The sequence below is a fragment of the Cervus elaphus genome, chromosome 1, assembly GCF_910594005.1.
Source record: "Cervus elaphus chromosome 1, mCerEla1.1, whole genome shotgun sequence".
NCBI lineage: Eukaryota > Metazoa > Chordata > Mammalia > Artiodactyla > Cervidae > Cervus > Cervus elaphus.
Window position 1 is genome coordinate 92,933,285 of NC_057815.1, and position 24,751 is coordinate 92,958,035.

Here is a 24,751-nt window from a genome sequence, read left to right on the forward strand (position 1 = left end):
ATGGACTGGTTTGATCTCCTTGCTGTCCAAGAGACTCTCAAGAGTCTTCTCCAACACCACAGTTCAAAACCATCAATTCTTCGGTGCTCAAACTTCTTTATAGTCCAATTCTCCCATCCAAACATGACTACAGGAAAAACCATAGCTTTCACTAGACAGACATTTGTTGGCAAAGTAATGTCTCTGCTTTTTAATATGTTGTCTAGGTTTGTAACTGCTTTTCTTCCAAGGAGCAAGCAAAGTTTAGTTCCATGGCTGCAGTCACAATCTGCAGTGATTTTGGAGCCCAAGAAAGTAAAGTCTGTCATTATTTTAATTGTTTACCCCATCTGTTTGTCATGAAATCATGGGACTGGTTGCCATTATCTTCATTTTTGAATGTTGCATTTTAAACCAGCTTTTTCACTCTCATTTTCACCTTCATCAAGAGGCTCTTTAGTTCCTGTTCACTTTCTGCCATAAGGGTGGTGTCATCTGCATATTTGAGGTTATTGATATTTCTCCTGGCAATCTTGATTCTAGCTTCTGCTTCATCCAGCCCAACATTTTTCATTATGCACTCTGCATAGAAGTTAAATAAGCAGGGTGACAAAACACAGCCTTGATGTACTCCTTTCCCAATTTGGAAACACTCCATTGTTCCATGTCCAGTTCTAATTGTTGCTTCTTGGCCTGCATACAGGTTGCTCAGGAGGTAGGTAAGGCGCTCTGGTATTCCCAGCTATTGAAGAATTTTCCAGTTTTTTGTGATCCACATGGTTAAAGGCTTTAGCATTGTCAGTGAAGCAGAAGTAGATGTCTTTTGGAATTCCTTTGCTTTCTCTATGATCCAACAGATGTTAGCAATTTGATTTCTGCTTCCTCTGCCTCTTCTAAACCCAACTTGAACATCTGGATGTTCTCGGTTCATATACTGTTGAAGCCTCCTTGGAGAATTTTAAGCATTACTTTGTTAGCGTGTGGAATGATTGCAATTGTGCAGAAGTTTGAACATCCTTTGGCATTGCCTTTCTTTATGATTAGAATGAAAATTGATTTTTCAAGTCCTGTGGCCACTGCTGAGTTTCCCAAATTTTCTGGCATATTAAATGCAGCACTTTAACAGCATCATCTTTTAGGATTTGAAATAGCTCAGCTGGAATTCTATCACTTCTGCTACCTTTGTTGGTAGTGATGCTTCCTAAGGCCCACTTGACTGCACACTCCTGCATGTATGGCTGTAGGTGAGTGATCACAACACCATCGTGGTTATCTGGTTCATTAAGATCTTTTTTGTACAGTTCTTCTGTGTATTCTTGCCACCTCTTCTTGATATCTTCTGCTTCTGTTACGTCCATATCATTTCTGTCCCTTATATTGAGCCCATCTTTGTATGAAATTTTCCCTTGGTATATCTAATTTTCTTGAAGAGATCTCCAGCCTTTTCCATTCTATTGTTTTCCTCTATGTCTTTGCATTGATTGCTGAGGAAGGCTTTCTTATCTCTCCCTGCTATTCTCTGGAACTCTGCATTCAGGTAGGTATATCTTTCTTTTTCTCCTTTGCCTTTCACTTCTCTTCTTTTCTCAGCTATTTGTAAGACCTCTTCAGGCTTCACTTTGCTGTTTTGCATTTTTTTTCCTTGGGGATGATTTTGATCACCACCTCCAGTACAATATTATGAACCTCTGTCCATAGTTCTTCAGGCACTGTCTATCAGATCTTATCCCTTGAATCTATTTCTCACTTCCACTGTATAACTGCAAGTTCACACCTGAATGGCCTAGTGGTTTTCCCTACTTTCTTCAATTTAAATCTGAATTTGGCAATAAGGACTTCATGATCTGAGCCATAATCAGCTCCCGGTCTTGTTTTTGCTGATGTATAGAGCTTCTCTATCTTTGGCTGCAAAGAATATAATCAATCTGATTTTGGTATTGACCATCTGGTAATGTCCATGTGTAGAGTCATCTATTATGTTGTTGGAAGAGGGTGTTTGTTATGACCAGTGTGTTCTCTTCGCAAAACTCTGTTAGCATCTGCCCAGCTTCACTTTGTACTCCAAGGCCATGCTTGCCTGTTACTCCAGGTACCTTTTGACTTCCTACTTTTGCATTTTAATCCCTTAGGATGAAAGAAAACTAAGCACAGAAGAAATGATGCTTTTGAACTGTGGTGTTGGAGAAGAATCTTGAGAGTCCCTTGGACTGCAAGGAGATCCAAGCAGTCCATCCTAAAGGAGATCAGTCCTGAATATTCATTGGAAGGACTGATGCTGAAGCTGAAACTGCAATACTTTGGCCACCTGATGCAAAGAACTGACTCATTTGCAAAGACCCTGATGCTGGGATAGATTGAATGTGGGAGGAGAAGGGGATGACAGAGGATGAGATGGTTGGATGGAATCACCACCTAAGTGGACATGAGTTTGAGTAAGCTCCGGGAGTTGGTGATGGACAGGGAGGCCTAGCTTGCAGCAGTCCATTTGGTTGCACGACTGAGCCACTGAACTGAACTGATGATGAAAAGGACATCTTTTCTTGGTGTTAGTTCTAGCAGGTCTTGTAGGTCTTCAGAGAACCATCCAACTCCAGCTTCTTCAGCATTAGTGATCAGAGCTCAGACTTGCATTACTCTGATATGAACGGTTTCCCTTGGAAATGAACAGAGAGCATCTTTCATTTTTGATTTTTGTACCCAAGTACACTATTTCAGACTCTTTTGTGGACTAGCACATTTGTGTGATCTATTAAAGTTATCTATGGCTGCAAGAATCTGATGTTCATTGGGCCTCTAGAGATGAGCCCATCCAGACCTTTCCCAGGCATTGGATCATTTAAAAGTTTTATCAGTGAATTTTGAAATGAATTTTCTTGCTTCTAGGATTATGCTCATACCTCTTTTTTATTATTATTTCAAATTTCTCTTCTCTTTTACATCTGAACAGTCAAGTTTTCATTCTTATACCCTGGTCACTTTCTCAACAGTCTGAGTTTTGAGCACATTATAGTTATTAAGCTAAGGAGATATTTCTTCCCAGGCCTTTCACTGACTCTCGAGTACGTGCAAGTTCGTAAATCAGTGCTAGTACTTGATGTACATACATAAGCACAGTACTTGTACACAGAATCAGGACTCCTCCAACCAATGGACACACACGCTAATACCACAGGAGACCCTGTATCATTCCTGTAGGGCTTCTGAGCATCTCACAGGAAATTCATCCTTTGAGCTCATCTAAGTGAACTCTATCTTTCCTAAAGGAGTCTTTTGCACACGCTAAATAGCTGATAACATAGAAAGTAACAGAGATCTGTATAGATAGCAAAGATCCCGAAAGTATAATCAGAGATCAAACAACACATTGATTTAAAAAGACAACTATTATTAATAAATACACACTTCTACATATAAAACAGACAAGCAACAAGGACCAACTGTTTAGCAGGGATCTATGTTCAGTATCTCATAATGGTCTACAATGGAATAGATTCTGAAGAAACAACGTGTATATATATATACACACATATATATCATTTGCTGTATACGTGAGAGCAATGCAACATTGTTCATCACCTACATATCAATAAAACTCTTTGTTTTGAAAAGTAGAAAACTACTTTTTGGGGGATTCCCTGGCAGCGCAGTCATTAAGACTTCTTCTTTCAATGCAGGGGATGCAGGTTTGATCCCTCGTCAGGGAACCAAGATCGCACATGCCTCACAGCAAAAAATAAATAAATAAATACATAAAAAGCAATATTGCCACAAATTCAATAAAGACTTCAAAAGAAATGATCTGCATCAAGAATTTTTTTAATTAATCAGTTAAAAAGAGAATTGTTAGAGTTATGTATCTGTTCACTGAACTTCCCCATCCACACAAAAAAAGGTAAATTATATATCCTATAACCATTTGAGGACAGTTTACAAATCACTACTCATCTGTCTCTTCTCCAGAAAAAAAAAAAAATTATCATAACTTGTTTTAAGCATTTAGCTTTTTGCTAATTTTTTTTTAGGTTTCATTTTTTTTGTTTAAATTATGCTTAATTTTATTTATTAAATAAATGTTTATTCTTAAAATTAAGGCATTATACATTGATAAAATAGATTAATAATTATGTTCATCTGTGCTCCCTCTCCGCTGAAGGAACTAATTTCTTTCTTGCATGTTTGTCTCACAGTCCCAGTTGGTGGAAGATTTCCAAGAACTGCGGAGGATATTAGAGACCATGAATATGTTCAAAGCCAACCTGGGGTTCTTCTTCCTTCACCTTGCCCAGATCTTGATTTTGGAAGCCCTGGCTTGGGTAATAGTGTGGCATTTTGGCAGTGGCTGGCTTATCACAATATTCATTTCCTGTCTTCTCACAGTTGCTCAGGTAAGTCAGTATCATAAGCCTGGGCTGTTACTTCATGGGAAGCCACAGAAATTTTTCTTCTCTTTATGCTGGTGTCAGCAGCTGCCTGGCACTTCCTGGCAAGTTACTTATCAGTGTCTGACACCAGCAAGCTACCAAACCACTCTGGGCCCCAGTTCTGTTTTCTGTAACATGGGGTAACAATTTTCTTATGGAAATATTCTGAGAAGGACTAAACAAGTTACTCTGTAGAGTGCCTAGCACAGAGACTGGCATGTGGTAAATATTCATGTCAGTTACTACTCTTTGCCCAGTTTTATCCACAAAGTGTCAGTAACTGAAGTTCTGCTCCCAGACACGAAACACTCATCTTTACTTTTCATTTATTTACCAACCAACATTTTTTTATGATTGTTCAATGATTTTATTAAAGACTATATGCATACACAACATATTTTTACCTTTATATTTAGTCACTACTTACACATAATGTGTTTCACAGTAAAAATTCCTTTAAAAAGAAGCTAGATATGTTTTTTAAAAAATTCCATAAGAGAGCTTAACCAAAAGCCACATTCCCACCAACATTTATTAATACACCAGACTATGAAGAGCAGAGACTACATCTTATTACATGATAATAGAATCATGTAGATTCTGCCAGAAATGGCAATCAGCAACTGGTGTGTAGCAGGGCAGTTGATAAATCCTTGTTGAATGAAGCACATATCTACTTCAGGTCTCTGAAGATAAGCCCAATACTGTATTGTGGACAAAAAAGGAAATGCACCTGACGCTGCCCTTGGGAAACAGTCATCCAGTTGGGGAGCTGGTCATTTAGATATCTAGACTGGATACAAGGCAGAAGGGAAAGAAACAAGCATGTGCTGTTTAAGCAGAAACAGGCATTAATTCTAACTGGGGCAACTGGGGATGATTTCATAGAGAAATGACATCAATGTTAATTCCAAAACTTCATAGGTCAATTTCTTTTTCTTGAAAAGCCAACCTGCTTTATTGCTTGAAAAGCCACTTTTGGAAACAAGAAAGGAAACAAACATTTGTTTGGGTTCTTAGTATTAGTGGTAACTTTACATGTGTTTTAGCTCTATGACACCCCAGTGAGTACAGTATTATAATCCTTACTCATGGGCTTCCCTGGTGGTTCAGGTGGTAAGGAATCCACCTGCAATGCGAGAGGCCTGGATTCGATCCCTGGGTTGGGAAGATCCCATGGAGGAGGGCATGGCAACCCAGTATTCTCACCTGGAGAATACCCATGGACAGAGGAGCCTGGTGGGCTATAGCTCATGGGGTCACAAAGAGTCGGACACAACTGAGTGACTAAACACAGCACAGCACATTGGATGACGAACTGATTTTAGAGCTAATGAGTAACTTGCCAAGAGTTTTACAACTTGTAAAGTGGCGAAGGACAGTTCAGAGCCCTAGTCAGCCTGACTCCAGAGGCATCCTCCTTCCAATCCACCCTGGACATTTCTGACAGTGGAGAGAAGAGCATTCTAGGCAGAGATGGGAAAGAACTCAGCAAGTGTGATAGATACACACTTGGCTTGAGGTCAGATGAGATCTCCCACTGTTCTCATGGATTCCCAAATCTGCCAGCAGGCTCACTTACTACTTTCTTCTTACCTTGTCACTATCTCTGACAGCGGCCCTGTCTCTTCTAGGCTCAGAGTATGTTTCTGCAACATGACATGGGACACCTTTCCATATTTAAGAAGTCCAAGTGGAACCACCTGATGCAAAAATTTGTGATGAGTCATCTCAAGGTACAGAATGTTCCAGGAGCATGATGAGATTTGTGAAAGTCATTTTTGTAAGCAGTGGTTTCCAAGTGTGTCTGGCTGTACACTTATAACAGCAAAAATGTTTGTTCACACCTCGCAAATAAGTGTAAATATCCTAACAATGTAGGTACTAGACGTACACACACACACACACACAAACACACAAACACTATAGCATATATGCTAAAATTAAATTTTAAATGTTTAGGAGGAAAGGTTTATTTTTATTTAAGAAGTTCCAGTGTTGCTTCTAACCAATAAGTATTTGGCCCAATCCCTGTACTCATTAAGGAACCACCTCTCAGGAGAAGATGTCCCCTGCAAAGTCATAAGTAGGAATATTCTTAGAAAGAGTCTGTATATGTACTAATGGGAAGCTAGGTGAATCCAGCAATCCTGATTAGTCCAGGAAGGGTTATGAAGAATTAAAGGAAAAGATGCAGAAGAATAGATAAAAATAAGGAGAAAGAGTAACCAAGAAAGGTCAGAAGACTCTGTTCAAGAGTTGAGGGTTGCAAACTCAGTCTGCTAGAATAAGCAGATGGCAATGAGGGCAATTGGTCTTATCCCCCTCACATCTGCTCCAGGAGGACAGGCACACCGCCCTATGCACCCCTGCAATGCAGCACTTAGCAGAGTGCCTGGCACGCAGTAGACCTTTCATAAGCATTTGTTGAGTGAAGGAAGGAAGGGATGGAATGATGGATGGACGGACCAACTGATGAATAAACCTAGGTAACAGCTCAACGAATGATGAGAGTCGGTTTTAGCCCTGGTGCTGATAATGCTCACTGCACAGCCATGAAGTAAGTCAGATTCTATCTCTGGCCCTCAGTGTTCTCATCTCTAATATTAGGAGTTAAACTGGATCTCGGCTTTTCTATGACATTCTAGATTTAGGTGACTATATTCTCTGGCCCAGAAAGGGGGAAATGCCCTTCAGCCTTCCAATAAGTCAAATCTTTGTACACAAGCCAGGTTGTTTTAGAAAAAACTCATAAGTCATGATTCAGAGACTGTTTTCCTTTAACACAGACAGTTTATATTGAGTTGGAACATACTTAGAACCATCATCTTATCTACACAGTTTCCAGTTGAGAAAATTGAAGCTTAAGTAGACTGAATCACACAGAATTGGATCTGGATTCATATGAGAACTAGGTCTGTCTTCAAAATGGTTAGAGTGAATAATAATATTGTCATTTTATATGACATGGTACATTTAACCAGAAAATTCTTGCAGGCACACTATTCTGCCTTCTCTCCACCAGTCTTAGATGTATGAAGTGTTTTGGATTCACTTGGAGATCTTTACCACAGAATAAAAGCTGAGATGATTATGTTGTTGTGAGTCTCAGTTTATGGATGCCTGCAGTTTCTCACCCCTGTTCTGAGTAATAAGAGGAAAGGTGAGACTCAGTTGCCCTGAAGATGCAGTTGATGTGGTGCCAGTAAATGCAATATTTCAAATCAGTTCCACACTTGGTGGGGCTTTTTAAAAAAAGTCACTGCTTTACATTGGCTCAAATTTCTACATTGTTGTAGTTGTTCAATCCCTAAGTACTATCTAACTCTTTGTAACCCCATGGTATGCAGCACACCAGGCTTCCCTACCCTTAACTCTCTGCCAGAGTTTGCTCAAACTCATGTCCAGTGAGTCAGTGATGCCATCCAACCATTTCATCCTCTGTCACCCTCTTCTCCTCTTGCCTTCAATAATTCCCAGAATCAGGGTCTTTTCCAATGAGTCATCTCTTCACATCAGGTGGTCAAAGTATTGGAGCTTTAGCGTCAGTCATTTCAATAAATAGACAGGGTTTATTTCCTTTAGGATTGACCAGTTTGATCTCCTTACAGTCCAAGGGATTCTCAAGAGTCTTCTTCACCACCACAATTTGAAAGCATCAATTTTTCCATGCTCAGCCTTCTTTATGTTCCAACTCTCACATCTATAGATGACTACTGGAAAAACCATAGCTTTGACTCTACAAACCTTTGTCAACAAAGTGTTGTCTCTGCTTTTTAATATGCTGTCTAGGTTTGTCACAGCTTTCCTTCCAAGGAGCAAGGTTCTTTTAATTTCATGACTGCAGTCACCCTCCATAGTGATTTTGGAGCCCAAGAAAATAAATTCTGTCACTCTTTCAACTTTTCTCCCATCTATTTGCCATGAAGAGATGGGGCTGGATGCCATGATCTTAGTTTTTTTAATGTTGAGTTTTAAGACAGCTTTTTCAATCTGTTCTTTTACAGTCATCAAGAGGCTCTTTAGATCTTCTTTGTTTTCTGCCATTACAGTGGTATCATCTGCATATCTGAGATTGATGATATCTTCCCCAGAAGATGTCCATATTCACTCTTGTCATCTCTTGCTTGACCACATTCAATTTACTTTGATTCATTCATGGATCTAACAGTCGAGTTTCCTACACAATGTTGTAGGCTTCCCAAGTGGCTCATAGTAATGAATCTGTCTGCATTGCAGGAGACCCAGGTTCGATCCTCGAGACTGAGCCTGGGAAGATCCCCTGGAGAAGGGCATGGCAACTTACTTCAGTAATCTTGCCTGGAGAATTCCATGGACAAAGGAGCCTGCAGGATACAGTTCATGGAGTCACAATGTTCTTTACAGCATTGATCTTTACATGTACCACCAGACACATCCACAGCTGAGCCTTGCTTCCACGTTCATCAAGCCTGTTAATTCTCTCCAGAGCTATTCCTCTGCTCCTCCTCAGTAGCATATTGGACATCTCCCAACCTGGGGGTCTCATCTTACAGTATCATAGCTTTTTGCCTTTTCATACTGTTCATGGAGTTTTCAAGGAAAGAATACTGGAGTGGTGTGCCATCCCCTCCTCCACTGGACCATGTTTTCTCAGAACTCTTCTCCATAACCCATCTATCTCGGATGGCCCTGCACAGTATGGCTTATAGATCCATTGAGTTTTGCAAGCCCCTTCGCCACAACAAGGCTGTAATCCATGAAGGGGAAATCTGTACATAGCTTTCTTATAAACTATGTCTTCAGAAACAATTTGTACTAGTTGAAATAAATATAACCTTGATGATTCATGAACAGAATCAGTAAAGGGAAAATTGTTCAAAAAGAAAATCATGTGTACTCAGCCTTTTTGCAGGCAAAACCAAGGATTTATAAGCAAACTGAATATAGGGTTCAACTTTGTTCAGGAGAGAAAATTACCTGTGGCCAGGAAGGAGGTAACAAAAGTATAACATAAACAGCAACATCCTCACTTTATACACGTATCACAATTATTAATTTCAAAACTTGATTTTATGTCAATATACTTTTCCCCTGGAAAAGGCACAGATAGTGAGATTCTCTGGAATTTTCATTCACTTGCTGTGCAACAATATACATGTTCTGGTCTTTGCAGTGTTTGCACAATAAAAGAGCCCACAAAATATCTGCATATGCTTTAGACTTCTGTGCAGTTCTAAAATCAGAAAGAACTCCTCAGAGCATATTTTTAACCCAAACCCAGTATGCATACTTTGAAAACTATGAGGAGCAAGTATTATTATAGAGATAAAGAAGCAGAATATTTGAAGTTAAAAATTTCCTTGCTATTTCCATGACTAAATCCCAAAATATTTTTAACGGGGAAAGTGTCAAGCATGTTATTTCCAACAATCCTTTCCATAATGTTGTCCATTTTATAGATGAGGAAACTGTCCAAGGCAACACCTAGTAGAATGAATTTAAATTCAGGATCGTTTCAGTACAAAGCCTGGATACTTTGTATTGCACCCAGAAAGGATATAACTTGAAAATGAGGAATGATTTAGAATGGTTCCTGTGTCAGGATTTGTGCAGAGGAAACCTATTTTGCATGCAGCTCATAATCCTCACTTCCCCACTGATCGTTCTCTCCCTTGTCTCTGGTAATTGCAGCTTCCAGAAAGAGGGGCCAGGGTGAAGCTGGCTACTTTTACAGCATACTGATAGTTGTTACCCTGACCACTGTTCTAAGCTCCAGGACCTTGAGCTGTAAAGATATGCTACCTGGTCTATCATGAATCAAAACTTATCTTTCATATTACCAGTTTCCACAGATGGTCATTGACTAAAAGGTTTACATTGAAACAGAGAACAATTTCTTTTCACAGTGTCCTTGTGTAACTGTCTACTGCTCCTGTTAGACTATATGTTTCACAGTGTGGGAACGCCATTTTATCATAGCTACCTTTCTGTTCCAGATTCCTGGCTTGGTATCTGACACATAGACATACTTTAAAACAAATAATGAATGGGTGAATAAATGAGTGTCCAACTCTAAGAGTGAGTCGGTGGTATGCAATTTGATGAGAGAATTATAGAGAGCAGTGGAGTCCCAGGACTTTGACGAGTACATGTTGAGTTTATGATCCCCAAAACGAAATGTATGGAAAGTGATTGCTCTTGCAAGACTGAGATTCAGAAGAGAGACCCGAGGTGGTGGGAGAGATTCCACAGTAAGGGTGTTAGGGAGTATGCAAGGTAAGGAAATAATATCCCTCCTGATGGATGGGGTCAGAGGGGTTTGCTAAGAGAGGTCTCTGCAACAAAGACTATGGAGAGGCAGTGCTAATGCCTACAGATTTTCAAACAAACTCAACCCCCTTCCCTCATGTTTAGTTTAGTTTCCCCATAGATGTACAGGGTCTAAGCCAGCGGAGTCCAACAGTAATGTAATGCAAGCCACATTAAAATGGCATGAGTCATTTTAAATTTTCTAATAGCCACATTTTAAAAGGTAACTTTATGATGCCCACACATATTAAAAACATTTTCATTTCAACATGTAATCAGTATAGAAATTAATATATTTTACAGTTCCTTTTTTTATTCTGAGGCTTCGAATCCAGTATGTGTTATGCATTATACACTTACAAAGTCCACCTTAATTTAACTGGTCATATTTTAAGTGCTCAGTAGCCACATGTGGTTAATGGCTACTATATTGAATAGCGCAGATCTAAAACACCAGTTATTGAGAGATATCAAATACACAATAAAAACTCTGATTACTGCTTATTCTTCCATAAATGATTAATGTAATAGGGGAAGAGAGGAGAAATGGAGTATGTCAACATGACAGCATTCTACCTGCAGCATTTCATGTCTCCTCAAATAACCCATAGATGTAAATGTCATTATATTATATTCACTAAAGATGAAATTGAGCCTCATAGGTTGGATAATTTGCCCAAACACACGGCAATATTTGTACATCCAGTGGATGAAACTAGGTTGATGAGTTTCCAAATTCTTTGCTCTATTAAAACCTTCAGGTTTTCACTGAAAGAGAGAAAAATCTCAAACAGCCTAATCAGATTAGTATGTCTTCAGATATGAATATCTTTATTCTCATTTATGCTTTATGAGAGCCTTGAACATGCAATGATCTGAGGCAAGCCCACCTAGGAGATGATTTCAGATCTATGATTCTTTAAAATATTCATTGAAGTAGGATTCCTGGGGCCACTTTTTTTGTGTGTGCCATAATTAAAGTCTTGGAACTGATGTTTCTTTATTTGTAAAATAAGAATAATTTCTTCCCTACTTATATTCATGTATCTTTTTTAAGTGAAAATGAAATAACATTTCATTTCAACAGATTTTTATTCTTCTTCCTTATCAGGAGTTGTTTTAACCTAAATTTGTGTTCCTGGATCAGGTAATTTTTTGTTCATAGACTTTTAGAGCCTATATCCAATGAATCAGTCTGTGACCAAGTGGTGGTGGGGGCGGGGGTGGCAATTTCAAGGAGTCAATATCTTATTTTGACTTTTGAGATGCAGGCAGAAGACTCTGATAGTGAGTGATATTTCAGGTGAGATATCTTGCAGCTAATAAACGCTCTCTTCTCCTCAGGGCCTGTCTACAAAATGGTGGAATAACCGACACTTCCAACACCATGTAAAAACAAACATCGACACCAAAGACCCAGATATTGATGTAGGCCCACTTTTTATTGTTGGAGATTTGACACCTGTTGAAGTATGTTTAGAAATCCTGAGCACTGGAAAATGTTCCAGAAAGTGGTTCTTGGAAAGCTCTACACCCTTGTCTTGGGGAGAACAGGCTGAAGGTTCTGGCTTCAAGCACGCATTCAGAGCATCTCTTCTTCTTTTAAGTCCAGGATATAGATTTGAAATAACTGAATCGGGGGTTCTAAGAATAGAAAAAGATGCAGAGTGAATGACTCTGTGACCTTAAAGATCATTCAATCCAACTCATTCACAGAAGACATGGCAGTAGCTTCAACAAGTGCTAAATCACAAATATCTAAATATCTAATTACATCAACTAATTCTAGCTGCTAGAAGAAACTAAGCTGTTATTTTTAGTTTAGGTTCATTTTGGTTCATTTATACATGAAACTCATAAGACACTTAGTGACCTTGCTTCTAATTCAGACTTCTTAATTCAGACTTCTTAAGCAAAGAAAGGCAAACTCCAGAATGTCTCAGCTATTGAATTTTTTTTAACCTCAACTTAAAAATCAGCATATAAGGATTATTACCATGTTTTTTTAGAAAAGAGTCTTCTTTCATCATAGGAAGTGTAAGGATAACCATAGTAAGGTATCTTTCCTCAAGGGGAAATGATGGATCCTGAGAGTCAGGTGCTTAAGAAGAAGCTCTATCTCCTTCTGGAAGAATTTAGTTTTCATAAAACAAAAGAATGTAGCTTAGTCAGTTGCTGCCTAGACTTTGTGGTAACCAGAATGGTGCAACTTTCTGAAAATAGGTTTTCCCAGTTTTGGAAGACAACCTTCCTCCAATTAGGAAAAAAGTTTATTTCATAGATTTAAAGGAAAAACAAAAAACAAAAACATGACTGTGGTCTTCAGTCAGTCGTTCTTCACAATGACTCCACAAACAAGTCAGAACTCTGATATCTGTGAATTCCTAGGCTGACCACTAAACTTATGACATTTTGACTTCTCTCCTCATTCCCTTACAGCAATGGAGATTTGTCTCACTGGAGTTCATGACCCCTGACCCCCTCCAGAAGTGCCTTCTGTAGAACTGTATCCAGTTCACATGCTGCTTCTTCACAGATAATGGAGACTGCATTCTAGAGACATCACCCCTCCATCAATCTAGAGACAAATCCCTAGAGCCTTAGCTTTCTGTGTATTAAAGTTTCGAAGTGACTCTATATCACTTAGAAATATTTAAACTGTATAATTCAGCTGTTTCATAACAAAATTGTTCTGATAAGCCCTAAATGTTTCTGTTCTTCCCATTTTACTGTCAATCTTTCTACTACTTTCTTCAAACATTCATTCCTTCAATAACCATTAATTAAATCTTCTAGGTGCAAAGTCCTATGCTCACATTCTGGGAGAGTTAGACTTCTCCTTTGGGGTGATACTCAAAAATCAACCCTTCACCTATGTTTGTTAACTCTGCAAAACTTCTCACCCACTCCCTTTTCCATGTTTCCTACTACTTAACTATCCAGAAGCTTGGGAGAAACTGCAAATAACTACTATTACCTTATCACCATGACATTTCTTTTCATTTATCACAGTAAGAAAAAGAAGAATCAAGTCTAATATGCAAATAAGAGAAGAAATCTATATGTAAAGGGAAGAATAGGGAAAGTACAAATTGAACACTGTTCATAGTGTTGTTACTGTGTGTACATATATTAAAACTATGGAAGAGGTGTGAATTATCACTCATTCATCTATTCTTTCAACTAAATGCTTACTAAGTATCTTCTAGGTAAGGGAAATACACTCATACATGGTTCCTCTCAAAATATTTGCTGTCTTTATGCATTGGGCACAGCCTAATTATTTAAGACAGATATATATATATATATATATATATATATATATATATATATATATATATATAATCATCATGCCTTAAAATGAGGAAATCACAGCATAAGATCCACAGTGGAAACACAGAGGATGAATGATGATGCATACACTAGGGGTCATGCCTTTTTCATATGATCATTCAATAAATATATATTGAATGGATGAATGGAGATGCAGACTGAGATGCAAGCAGAATTCTATGTACATTGGTTGAAGAAGAGCTTGGAAATTTATCATAAATGTGTCTTTTCCATCACTACTTCACATAAGGACAAAATTTTCAAAATGACTTCCAAGGGAATAATAAAAATAGAAGACCACAATCCCTGTAGTCAAATAGAATAAAGCATCCATGCAAGAACTGCCCACTTTAAATAAAGGAAAAGACACCACAGTCTTCAGTTCTGGTTTTCTAGCACTTTAATTTTGATGGTGAACTCTGACTAGATTGCACTTTCTATAGAGAATTTACACAAATACACACAACCTTGAATATGATGACCAGAAGTAGATATTGTCTCTTATTTTAGTTTTATTCTCTCTTCATTCAGCATGGCAAGAACAAAATCAAATACATTGACTACGAGAAGCAGCACCTGTACTTCTACATGGGTGAGTCACCAGGGAACCACATTTCTTTTCATCCCGTTTCCCTGAAGCAAACAGTCGTCAAGCCAGAAGGATGGGATCCTTCCACAGAGACCAGTCAACATCTTACTGTACCTGAGAAAAGCAGCAGGTTTTATTTTTGACTTAGGGAGGTGATATATGAAAGTTAGTTCAGTCGCTCAGTCATGTCCAACTCTTTGCAACCCCATGGACTGAAGCACGCCAGGCCTCCCTGTCCAACTCCTGGAGTTTACTAAAACTCATGTCCATTGAGTCAGTAATGCCATCCAACCATCTCATTCTCTGTTGTCCCCTTCTTCTCCCGCCTTCAATCTTTTCCAGCATCAGGGTCTTTTCAAATGAGTCAGTTCTTTGCATCAGGTGTCCAAAGTATTGGAGTTTCAGTTTCAACATAAGTCCTTCCAATCAACACTCAGGACTGATCTCTTTTAGGATGGACTGGTTGGATCTCCTTGCAGTCCAAGGGACTCTCAAGAGTCTTCTCCAACACCACAGTTCAAAATCATCATTTCTTCAGCGCTCAGCTTTCCTTATAGTCCAACTCTCACGTACATACATGACCACTGGAAAAACCAGTCTTGACTAGATGGACCTTTGTTGGCAAAGTAATGTCTCTGCTTTTTAATATGCTGTCTAGGTTGGTCATAACTTTCCTTCCAAGGAGTAAGTGGCTTTTAACTTCATGGCTGCAGTCACCATCTGCAGTGATTTTGGAGCCCCCCAAAAATAAAATTTGCCACTGTTTCCACTGTTTTTCCATCTACTTGCCATGAAGTGATGGGACCAGATGCCATGATCTTAGTTTTCTGAATGTTGAGCTTTAAGCCAAGTTTTTCACTCTCCTCTTTCACTTTGATCAAGAGGCTCTTTAGTTCTTCACTTTCTGCCATAAAGGTGGTGTCATCTGCATATCTGAGGTTATTGATATTTCTCCCAGCAATCTTGATTCTAGCTTGTGGTTCTTCCAGCCTGGCACTTCTCATGATGTACTCTGCATATAAGTTAAATAGGCAGGATGACAATATACAGCCTTGCCTTACTCCTTTTACTATTTGAAATATGAAAAAGAAAATAGAAAAGCAATTAGGCATTCTTAACAGGCATCTCATCACTCTGGCTACTAGGCAGGGATGGAGATCTTCCAAGAAGGATGGGAGGCAGGATGCCAATCAAAGGGGCCTGGTATCTGTGATTCTCATCCTGGATAAACTAAATACTATCAAGAAGAAAAGGATAGTGGTATTTGGTAGGGAGGAAAAATAGGAAAATACTGACAGTAGATGCCAGAAAAAGTAGTCTCAAAAATAAAAGTTACCTATATAGTTTCTGTGTGGAAGAAAGTTAACTGTTCCCCATGGCTTATATACAGCTGTAGAAGATACTTTAGTGGACAGAGACATACATACATTTTATAAATAAAATGGAACTGAATGTTAGTGTAGGCTTGAGAGAAAATAGGATAGCTGGATAATGCTAATACCAATAAAAAAAAAAAAAAAGTCAGAAGCAAAAACACTTTGCTTTTAGCCAAGTCAAGTTCATGATAGTTCACAAAGATAGGCTTAGTGGAACCCCAAAATTGTTCATCTAAAATATGCCTACATATTTGGAAAATAAGCCTAAACTAGGGTAGCTTCCAAACATTCCCTATCAATCAGTGGTTCTCAGCTAGTAGCACTGTTGCCCCAGTGGGACAGGTGACACACTCTAGATACTTCTTGGTTAGCATGATAAGGAGGGAGGGACAGTGCTGACATCTGGGTGGCAGAAGCCAAGGATGCTACTATAAGATATTGTAAATATCTTACAATACACAGGACAACTTTGAACGACAAAGAATTATTTGGTCTGAAAATGCCAATAGGGCTAATGCTGAAAAACTGTTGCAGATGATCTGATTTGCCCAAATGTTAGTCAGCAGAGGTCATCTGTCACATGTCTGACCAGGATGGCCTATGGGCCCATTTTTATGCAACATGGGAACCAACACCCACTGCTACCTCTTCCACTGCTAGAATTCTGCATACCTATCTTAAAGTAGTCCTTCTCTTGCATGACCAAAAAGAGTAATGAGGACACTGGTGCCCCAGTTTGAAAGGTAACTGATCCTCAGCCTAGAGATATGTGTGTTCACATTAGAAAAATCCGTTGCAGTCTCTTGTCTGAACTCTCCTCCTATGTATAGCTCAACAATACAACCTTAACTTAGGAGGAATGAATCAATGGTATATTCACAGCAGAATGCAGATTCACAGCAGAATGCCCAGTTCACAAAACACACGATCTTCAGGAGCTATTTCATTTTGTCCTTTCCTTTCAAATATCTTCAACTTAGGATATCAGGTATAAATGAATCATACTCAGTCTCTCAAAGAGAAATAGGACTGGACATTTGGAAAAGGAAGCAAGACAGCTTTGATTCAAGCATCTGTAGTCGGGAAAAGGAACATCAATATAGACTGAGGTCAACTCTGGTGAGAAAAAGGTGGGAGACTTTTTTTAAAAAAACATATGGGTATGCTAAAGGAAATTACTGAAAGAGGTTAAAGGGAGGTGAAACTGCTCTTGTGATTAAGCCATCGGCTTCTTGTAACCCATGCTTATCAAGTCCAGCTCCTTGATAAAAGAGGGTAAAGAGCTGAATTCTTAATGATTACATTTCAAAGGGATGACTCCCAATCCTTGAGAAAGACATTTCTGGGTCAGGCAAGATCCATCTCAGAAGGACAGAGAAAAAACTTTACAATTTTAAGTTTTCTAACCAATGATCTAAGAAAACAGAGGTCAGAAGCCTACAGTCAGGTTTTGGCTTAAACAAACAGTAAGTTCTTTGGACAGTCTTGAAGTTTCTCAGGCAGGAACTTTAAGGGTGTCAGGGTCATCCCAAGGACATGCCATGAGCTGTTCTTAGAAACTTTGCTACTGTTGGTTCAAGTCTCTTAGTATGTAGGGTGGACAAAATCATTTATGCTGACAGTTAACAGACTTTGAAAGTGTATAGGTCAAGTTTGAAGCCTAGTCAGGAAGGGGACTCAGAGCATCTGACTAAAGTTTGATCAAGGAGAGAGTTGTCAAAATCTGAAGGGTCTCCACATGACTCCTACATGCTCCAGGCAACTTCACTGGTCCTTGGGGAGAAGCAGGTAAGTAACTATCTGGCCAGACTCAGTATACCTGCTCTGTATCTGCCATCTCAACATACTGTGACAGGGCCCAACACGAAGGATTGTGAAGGATTGAAGGATTCCAGGGACCTTGAGAAAACTTGAAAGCTCATAGCAGAAGCCTTTTCAGGATGCCTTCATCAAGAATGACTCAGATCCTCAAAGCTTCCCTAGTCTCCTTAAGGGAGCTTGAACCAAAGTCCTGGTTGAGCCTCAGAGACTCTAAAAGCCCAGCAGCACCTAGGATGCAGTTGTGGATCTCCACCTTGCATCCCTTCTCAGGGGCAATATTCCAGGGGGAGCATGTTAAGGAGATCAACTCACACTAGCTTCCACAGGAATCATATCTGCTCATCGGTTCACCATCTTCTGTCTTTGTTTTTGTTTTTGTTTTCAGTTGGGGCCCCCCTTTTCATGCCAGTATATCTGAACCTGGAATCCATGCAAGAGATGTACCTCAGAAGGTACTGAGAGGTGAGTAACTCAATTCTTTCTCTAAAGCTAGATCACTGGTAGAAAATGGGAAATGTAAACACTTGGTCCTTTCCAGATGTAGCTTCCTTGAGTACCAGGATATGAGATTTAGCCAGTTTTATTTTCACTAGCTTAACTTTCAAACACTTCTTTCTGCAGGACATTGCCTGGGTCAGCAGCTTTTACATTCACTATTTCATCACATTTGGTCCTTTCTATGGAATCTTTGGAACCATGGTGCTCATATATTTAACCAAGTAAGAAAACAAGAATATTCTTAGTTACCTGGATGGTCGTCTTACCTTTCTTATCTGATTTATTTATGATTAGCAATGATCAGCAGATTATGACAGCTGGCTGCATTCTTGTAACTGAAACATTCCCAAGAAAATGCAGGGCAAAAAAAGTTCAAATAGTTGAATGAGTTCCTTGGAAAATAAATTTGCCCAATCTTGCCTTTTTCTTCCCCCACTTGCTTAATTACCAATTGCAGTACAATATTCCCTCAGCATCTGTGGGGGACTGAGCCTTAGACCTGCCTTGGTTACCAAAATTCAGAGAGATTCAGGTCCCATTGTCAGCTATCCCTATCTGTGTTTCCACACCAGTAGATTCAACCAACCATGGATCTTATAATATTGTACATATTTCCTGAAAAAATATCCATATTTAAGTGAACCAGTGTGTTGCTCAAACATCACCTGTAGTCTTCCTGATCACGAAGCCCTTAAAACTGTAATCCAGTTGGATATAAGTCTTGCCAATGATAATGGAAGTACAGGATTTTTTAAAGTTATTTTTGACTAGAGATTTTTCCCAACACCTAAATGACTTCAGACTGAATAACCTTCTTCAACTTCCCAATTTACTCCTTCTTCATTCATTTGCATTATTATTCTAAATCCTCCATAACAATAACGGTATAGCTACTATGTCTCAAGCTAAATGCTTTAGCTAAAGCATTTTTGCTAAATGCTTTACATGTATTCTTATTTGATATAATCAATCCATGCACAACTCTGTAATATAGATAGCATTAGCTTCATTTTTCTGATAAGAGAACTAAAGTTCAGAGAATTAAATAACCTACTCAAGGTTATAGAGCAAATAAGGGCCAGTGGCAGTGAAGAATCAGAGCTTGAACCCGGCTCTAACTGATGACAACACCCAAGCTATTGATCACATTGCATATATCCTTAAGTTGTTTTAGTCACTAAGTCGCATCCAACTCTTTTGGGACCCCATGGACTGTAGCCTGCCAGACTCTTCTGTTCTTGGGCGTTCACAGGCAAGAATACTGGAGTGGGTTGCCATTTCTTTCTCCAGGGGATCTTCCCAACCCAAGGATCAAACTCGCATCTCCTACCTTAACAGGTGTATTCTTTTCCACTGATCCACCTAGGAAGCTTGCCCTTAAGTTACCTAGGTATCTTTTGAGTCTTTCACCAATGCCAGAGAAAACTTCAGGAGCATGGCTCCTGTACATTAGACTACAATGCAGGCCATGTGACTGGATGTGTAATGTGTCATCTCTAGATATAAAGGCCTCCAAAGAAGAAAACAAATAACCACCATATTATTGGAAACTTGGAGTGACTGCCATTTCCTCCAATGCCCAGCGAGCTCTGCCAGTGGTTATGCAAGCCCAGCAATTAGAATTGAAACTCCCCAACTGATCACATCCTCCTTTTGTTCTCTAAAAGGCTTCTTGAAAGTCCCTGGTTTGGATATGTTAGCCAGATGAGCCACATACCAATGAAAATCAGCAGAGAGGAGAACAAGGACTGGTTCAGCACTCAGGTAATAAGGCATTTCCTGGGAAGCATCTACCAAAACATCCTGATTTAGAATTTGCTTACCTCAAATCATAATTCATATTTATTGAAGGCTTGCCAGGGGCCAAGTACTGTCAACTGCTTTGCATGTAACTACATAATATATGTGCCATGATTATTTCCACTTTATACATGACAAATTTGAGGCATGAAGTTGAGTAACTTGCATAATATCACACAGCTAATAAGTGGTAGAAACAGTCTTATTTATGTATTTACATATTTATTTATTCGGCTGTACTGTATATGGCATGCAGAATCTTAGTTCAACAACCAGGGATCAAACCTGTGCTCCATGCAGTGGAAGCACAGAGTATGAACCACTGAACCACCTGTGAATTCCGTAGAAGTATGTTTTAAAACTGAGCAATTTGATTTTAGAGTCTTTGATTTAAACCAGGTTTCAGTAAACTACACACTAAGAGCCCAATCTAGCCCAGCTCTCTGTTTTTGTAAATAAAGTTTCATTGGTACACAGCCACACTCATACATTTACATATCCTCTGTGACAGCTTTCATGCCAAAACAACAGAACTGGGTAGCTGTGGTAGAGAATTAAAATAGTTACTGCCTGGTACTTTACAAAAAAGGACTCCTGCTCCAACATGACATAGTTTTTCAATGAATCTGAGACTCCTAGAATTACAGAATGAATTTGCACCTGGAAGAACCCTGGAATCCCCTCATCTCATTGTATAGATAAAGAGACCCAGAGAGGAGACCTGGCATTCTCTCCAAGCATGCTGTTAACGATTAGCAGAACTGTGACCTATGCAGAATTCCACTTCCTCCCAAGCCTTCTACCAGTTATGCCATGTTTAACTGGAGAATCCAGTCATCATATTGCTTCTTAAAGTTCATTCCCAGATTCAGTGGATTCTCTGATCATGGACCCACTTTCCACTCTTAAAATTTATTGAGAACTTCAAACAACTTCTTTCTGTGGAGGTTATATACATTTTTATTTACTGTATTTGAAATTAAAACTGAAGATTTTAAAACACTGATTATTTTAAAATGACAAGAATAAGGCCAATACATGTTACCATCAGAGTGATGAAGTCATTGCCTGTTTAGTAACCTCTGGAAAAACCCATGCTATAGGCATGTGAGGAAGAATGAAAAATGCATATACCATCTCAGAAGTATTATTGGAATCGTTTTGAGCTTGAGGATCCCCTGAAAGTGTTCTGGGGAACTCCAAGGTACTCTAAAGTATACTTTGATCTACCTTGATATAGAGTAACTTCAAAAATAACATTTGAAATGGCAGCAACAATAAGAATTAAGCCTTAGGAAGGTACTGAATAAAATGACATTCATAAGGGTTCTGGGCTCCCCATGTGGTTCAGTCGTAAAGAATACACCTGCCCATGTAATAGATGCAGGTTCCATCCCTGGGTCGGATGATCACCTGGAGGAGAAAATGGCAACTCACACTAGTAGGCTCACCTGGAAAATTCCATGGACACAGGAGTCTGATAGGCTATAGTCCATGGGGTCACAAACAGTAGGACACAACTGAGCACACATGCATAGTACAATACTAAGAGTTTAAGGTAGTCTGAGAAGCCTATGAACTTCTTCTCAGGCTAAGTTTCAAAATGTATAAAATAGATTACAAAAGGAACTCCTGCTGCTGCAGAGTCACTTCAGTCGTGTCCGACCCTGTGCGACCCCACAGACGGCAGCCCACCAGGCTCCCCCTCCCTGGGATTCTCAAGGCAAGAACACTGGAGCGGGTTGCCATTTCCTTCTCCAATGTGTGAAAGTGAAAAGTGAAAGTGAAGTCGCTCAGTCATGTCTGACTCGTAGCGACCCGATGGACTGCAGCCTACCAGGCTCCTCCGTCCATGGGATTTTCCAGGCAAGAGTACTGGAGTGGGGTGCCATTGCCTTCTCCAACAAGGAACTACTTGTATACAAATGCATTTCCATTCACATACCCTTAGTTAAAGGCCTTGAATGCAATACTCCCCATTTATTCAGTTCAGTTCAGTCACTCATTCGTGTTCGACTCTTTGCGACCCCATGAACCACAGCACGCCAGGCCTCCCTGTCCATCACCAACTCCTGGAGTCCACCCAAACCCGTGTCCATGGAGTTGGTGATGCTATCTAACCATCTCATCCTCTGTTGTCCCCTTCTCCTCCTGCTCTCAATCTTTCCCAGCATCAGGGTCTTTTCAAATGAGTCAGCTCTTCGCATCAGGTGGCCAAACTATTAGAGTTTCAGCTTCAACACCAGTCCTTTCAATGAACACTCAGGACTGATCTCCTTCAGTTGGATCTCACTGCAGTCCAAAGGTTAGAAGTCCTTTAAGCCTATACCTTGGAAATGGTATTCAAAGACCCCTACAATTTCTACCAAAGCCCTACAATCCCAAGTACATCTGCCAAAGTTATTATTCACGACAACTTAGTCTTCTGTATTTGAGGGTTGGTAGTGAGGTACTCCCCTCAACTCTATGTACTTTATCATATCTATCTTCTCAACTCAGGGATTGAACTCACATCTCCTGTGTCTCCTGCATGACAGGTGGATTCTTTACCTACTGAGCCACTGGGGAGGCCTGCCTAACCTGTACTTCTGAGCAAAATACCTTATTGCCTTTATATGATATTTATATAAAACTGTATTTCATTTTTAATCCTTCATGGTTTCTTACAAAAAATAGGTACTCAATGAGCACCTGTTGAATGACTGAATAAAATAAATATTTTGACACATGGGCTCATTTACATCTAACATAAGTTTTTTCTTTGCAGGTCTTGGCCACCTGTGATGTTGAACAGTCCTTTTTCAATGACTGGTTCACTGGGCACTTGAACTTCCAAATTGAGCACCAGTGAGTGAGAGAATAAAATTTATGATAAAGGGCAAGGGCTGTCACTAATAACTGCTCTACATATAGTCCAGAGTAGAGCACTGGGCTTGGGATCTTAAAGGGAATAGAATGAACCAGGATTCTCTAATGAATGTTATTTTTCTACTAACATCAATGATAAGGGAAGAGAGAAATGAAGGTGTTACAATTGTGAGTAAATGGAGTGAAATCTTGGAAAAGTATCAGTGACTCAGTTTCCAGATTCCTATGGGCTTAGGAATTGGTGATTGTTCTCTTTGCATTTGCTTTGTTGGCAAAATCCAAGAAAAATCAGGACACTTGGGTAAGCAACTTGTGTTCAAAATTAACTTCACTATAATTCAAACATGTGCTTATCTGTGTCTTTACAGCCCAGTTTACAATATAATGAATAATAGAGTCCCTGCTGCAATTTCAAAATGGTATCTGGAAATACTTTACCAACGGGTCAGTTAGGGAGAGGAAATGGGTAGTTCATGCCTTGATGATAGATAATACATGAGAGTCAGTTTCTCCAGAATATCAGAGAGAAGCTTTCCACATTCTCTATGTCTAAGCCATGTGTGTCTATGGTAGTCAAAGGAGGAACAAGATCTTTATTGGTTCAATGGATTTTTTCATTATATTTCTCATATTAGTGCTTGAAAATTTCAGCAAAACAAAGGAAGGACTATTATTCATAATTTTATTAAAGAAGAGGTTTACATCCAAGATGGTCATCTGGCTAGTGAAAACTTGGGATTAAAAATCCATCTTTCTTCACTTCTTATTCCTTTCCTGGGACTTTTAGTTATTTTCCATGACTTAATATAAGGCAGAAGATATTAAAAAGAGGTGGCAAGAATACACAGAAGAACTGTACAAAAAAGATCTTCACGACCCAGATAATCACAATGGTGTGATCACTCACCTAGAGCCAGACATCCTGGAATGTGAAGTCAAGTGGGCCTTAGAAAGCATCATTATGAACAAAGCTAGTGGATGTGATGGAATTCTAGTTGAGCTATTTCAAATCCTGAAAGATGATGTTGTTAAAGTGCTGCACTCAATATGCCAGCAAATTTGGAAAACTCAGCAGTGGTCACAGGACTGGAAAAGATCAGTTTTCATTCCAATCCCAAAGAAAGGCAATCCCAAAGAATGCTCAAACTACTGCACAATTGCACCCATCTCACATGCTAGTAAGGTAATGCTCAAAATTCTCCAAGCCAGGCTTCAGCAATAATGTGAACCAAGAACTTCCAGATGTTCAAGCTGGTTTTATAAAAGGTAGAGGAACCAGAGATCAAATTGCCGAGATCTGGTGGATCATTGAAAAAGCAAGAGAGTTCCAGAAAAACATCTATTTCTGCTTTATTGACTACACCAAAGCCTTCCATATGTGGATCACAATAAACTGTGGAAAATTCTGAAAGACATGGGAATACCAGACCGCTTGATCTGCCTCTTGAGAAACCTGTATGCAGGTCAGGAAGCAACAGTTAGAACTGGACATGGAAAAACTGACTGGTTCCAAATAGGAAAAGGAGTACGTCATGGCTGTATATTGTCACCCTGCTTATTTAGCTTATATGCAGGTAACATCATGAGAAATGCTGGGCTGGAAGAAGCACAAGCTGGAATCAAGATTGCCAGGAGAAATATCAATAACCTCAGATACGCAGATGACACCACCCTTATGGCAGAGAGTGAAGAGGAACTAAAAATCCTCTTGATGAAAGTGAAAGAGGAGAGTGAAAAAGTTGGCTTAAAGCTCAACATTCAGAAAACTAAGACTG

General features: G+C 39.3%; 1 protein-coding gene across 1 annotated transcript in view; it reads left to right on the forward strand.

Moving 5' to 3' along the window:
- Positions 1-24,751, forward strand: part of LOC122702889 (fatty acid desaturase 2-like protein FADS2B) — a 60,149-nt gene that overhangs the window by 24,765 nt on the left and 10,633 nt on the right. The window contains exons 3-10 of the mRNA XM_043916848.1: positions 4,167-4,364; positions 6,035-6,136; positions 12,036-12,161; positions 14,556-14,616; positions 18,196-18,268; positions 18,419-18,529; positions 19,976-20,072; positions 22,876-22,955. Coding sequence (XP_043772783.1) covers positions 4,167-4,364; positions 6,035-6,136; positions 12,036-12,161; positions 14,556-14,616; positions 18,196-18,268; positions 18,419-18,529; positions 19,976-20,072; positions 22,876-22,955 — 848 coding nt within the window. The remainder of the gene's footprint in view (positions 1-4,166; positions 4,365-6,034; positions 6,137-12,035; positions 12,162-14,555; positions 14,617-18,195; positions 18,269-18,418; positions 18,530-19,975; positions 20,073-22,875; positions 22,956-24,751) is intronic.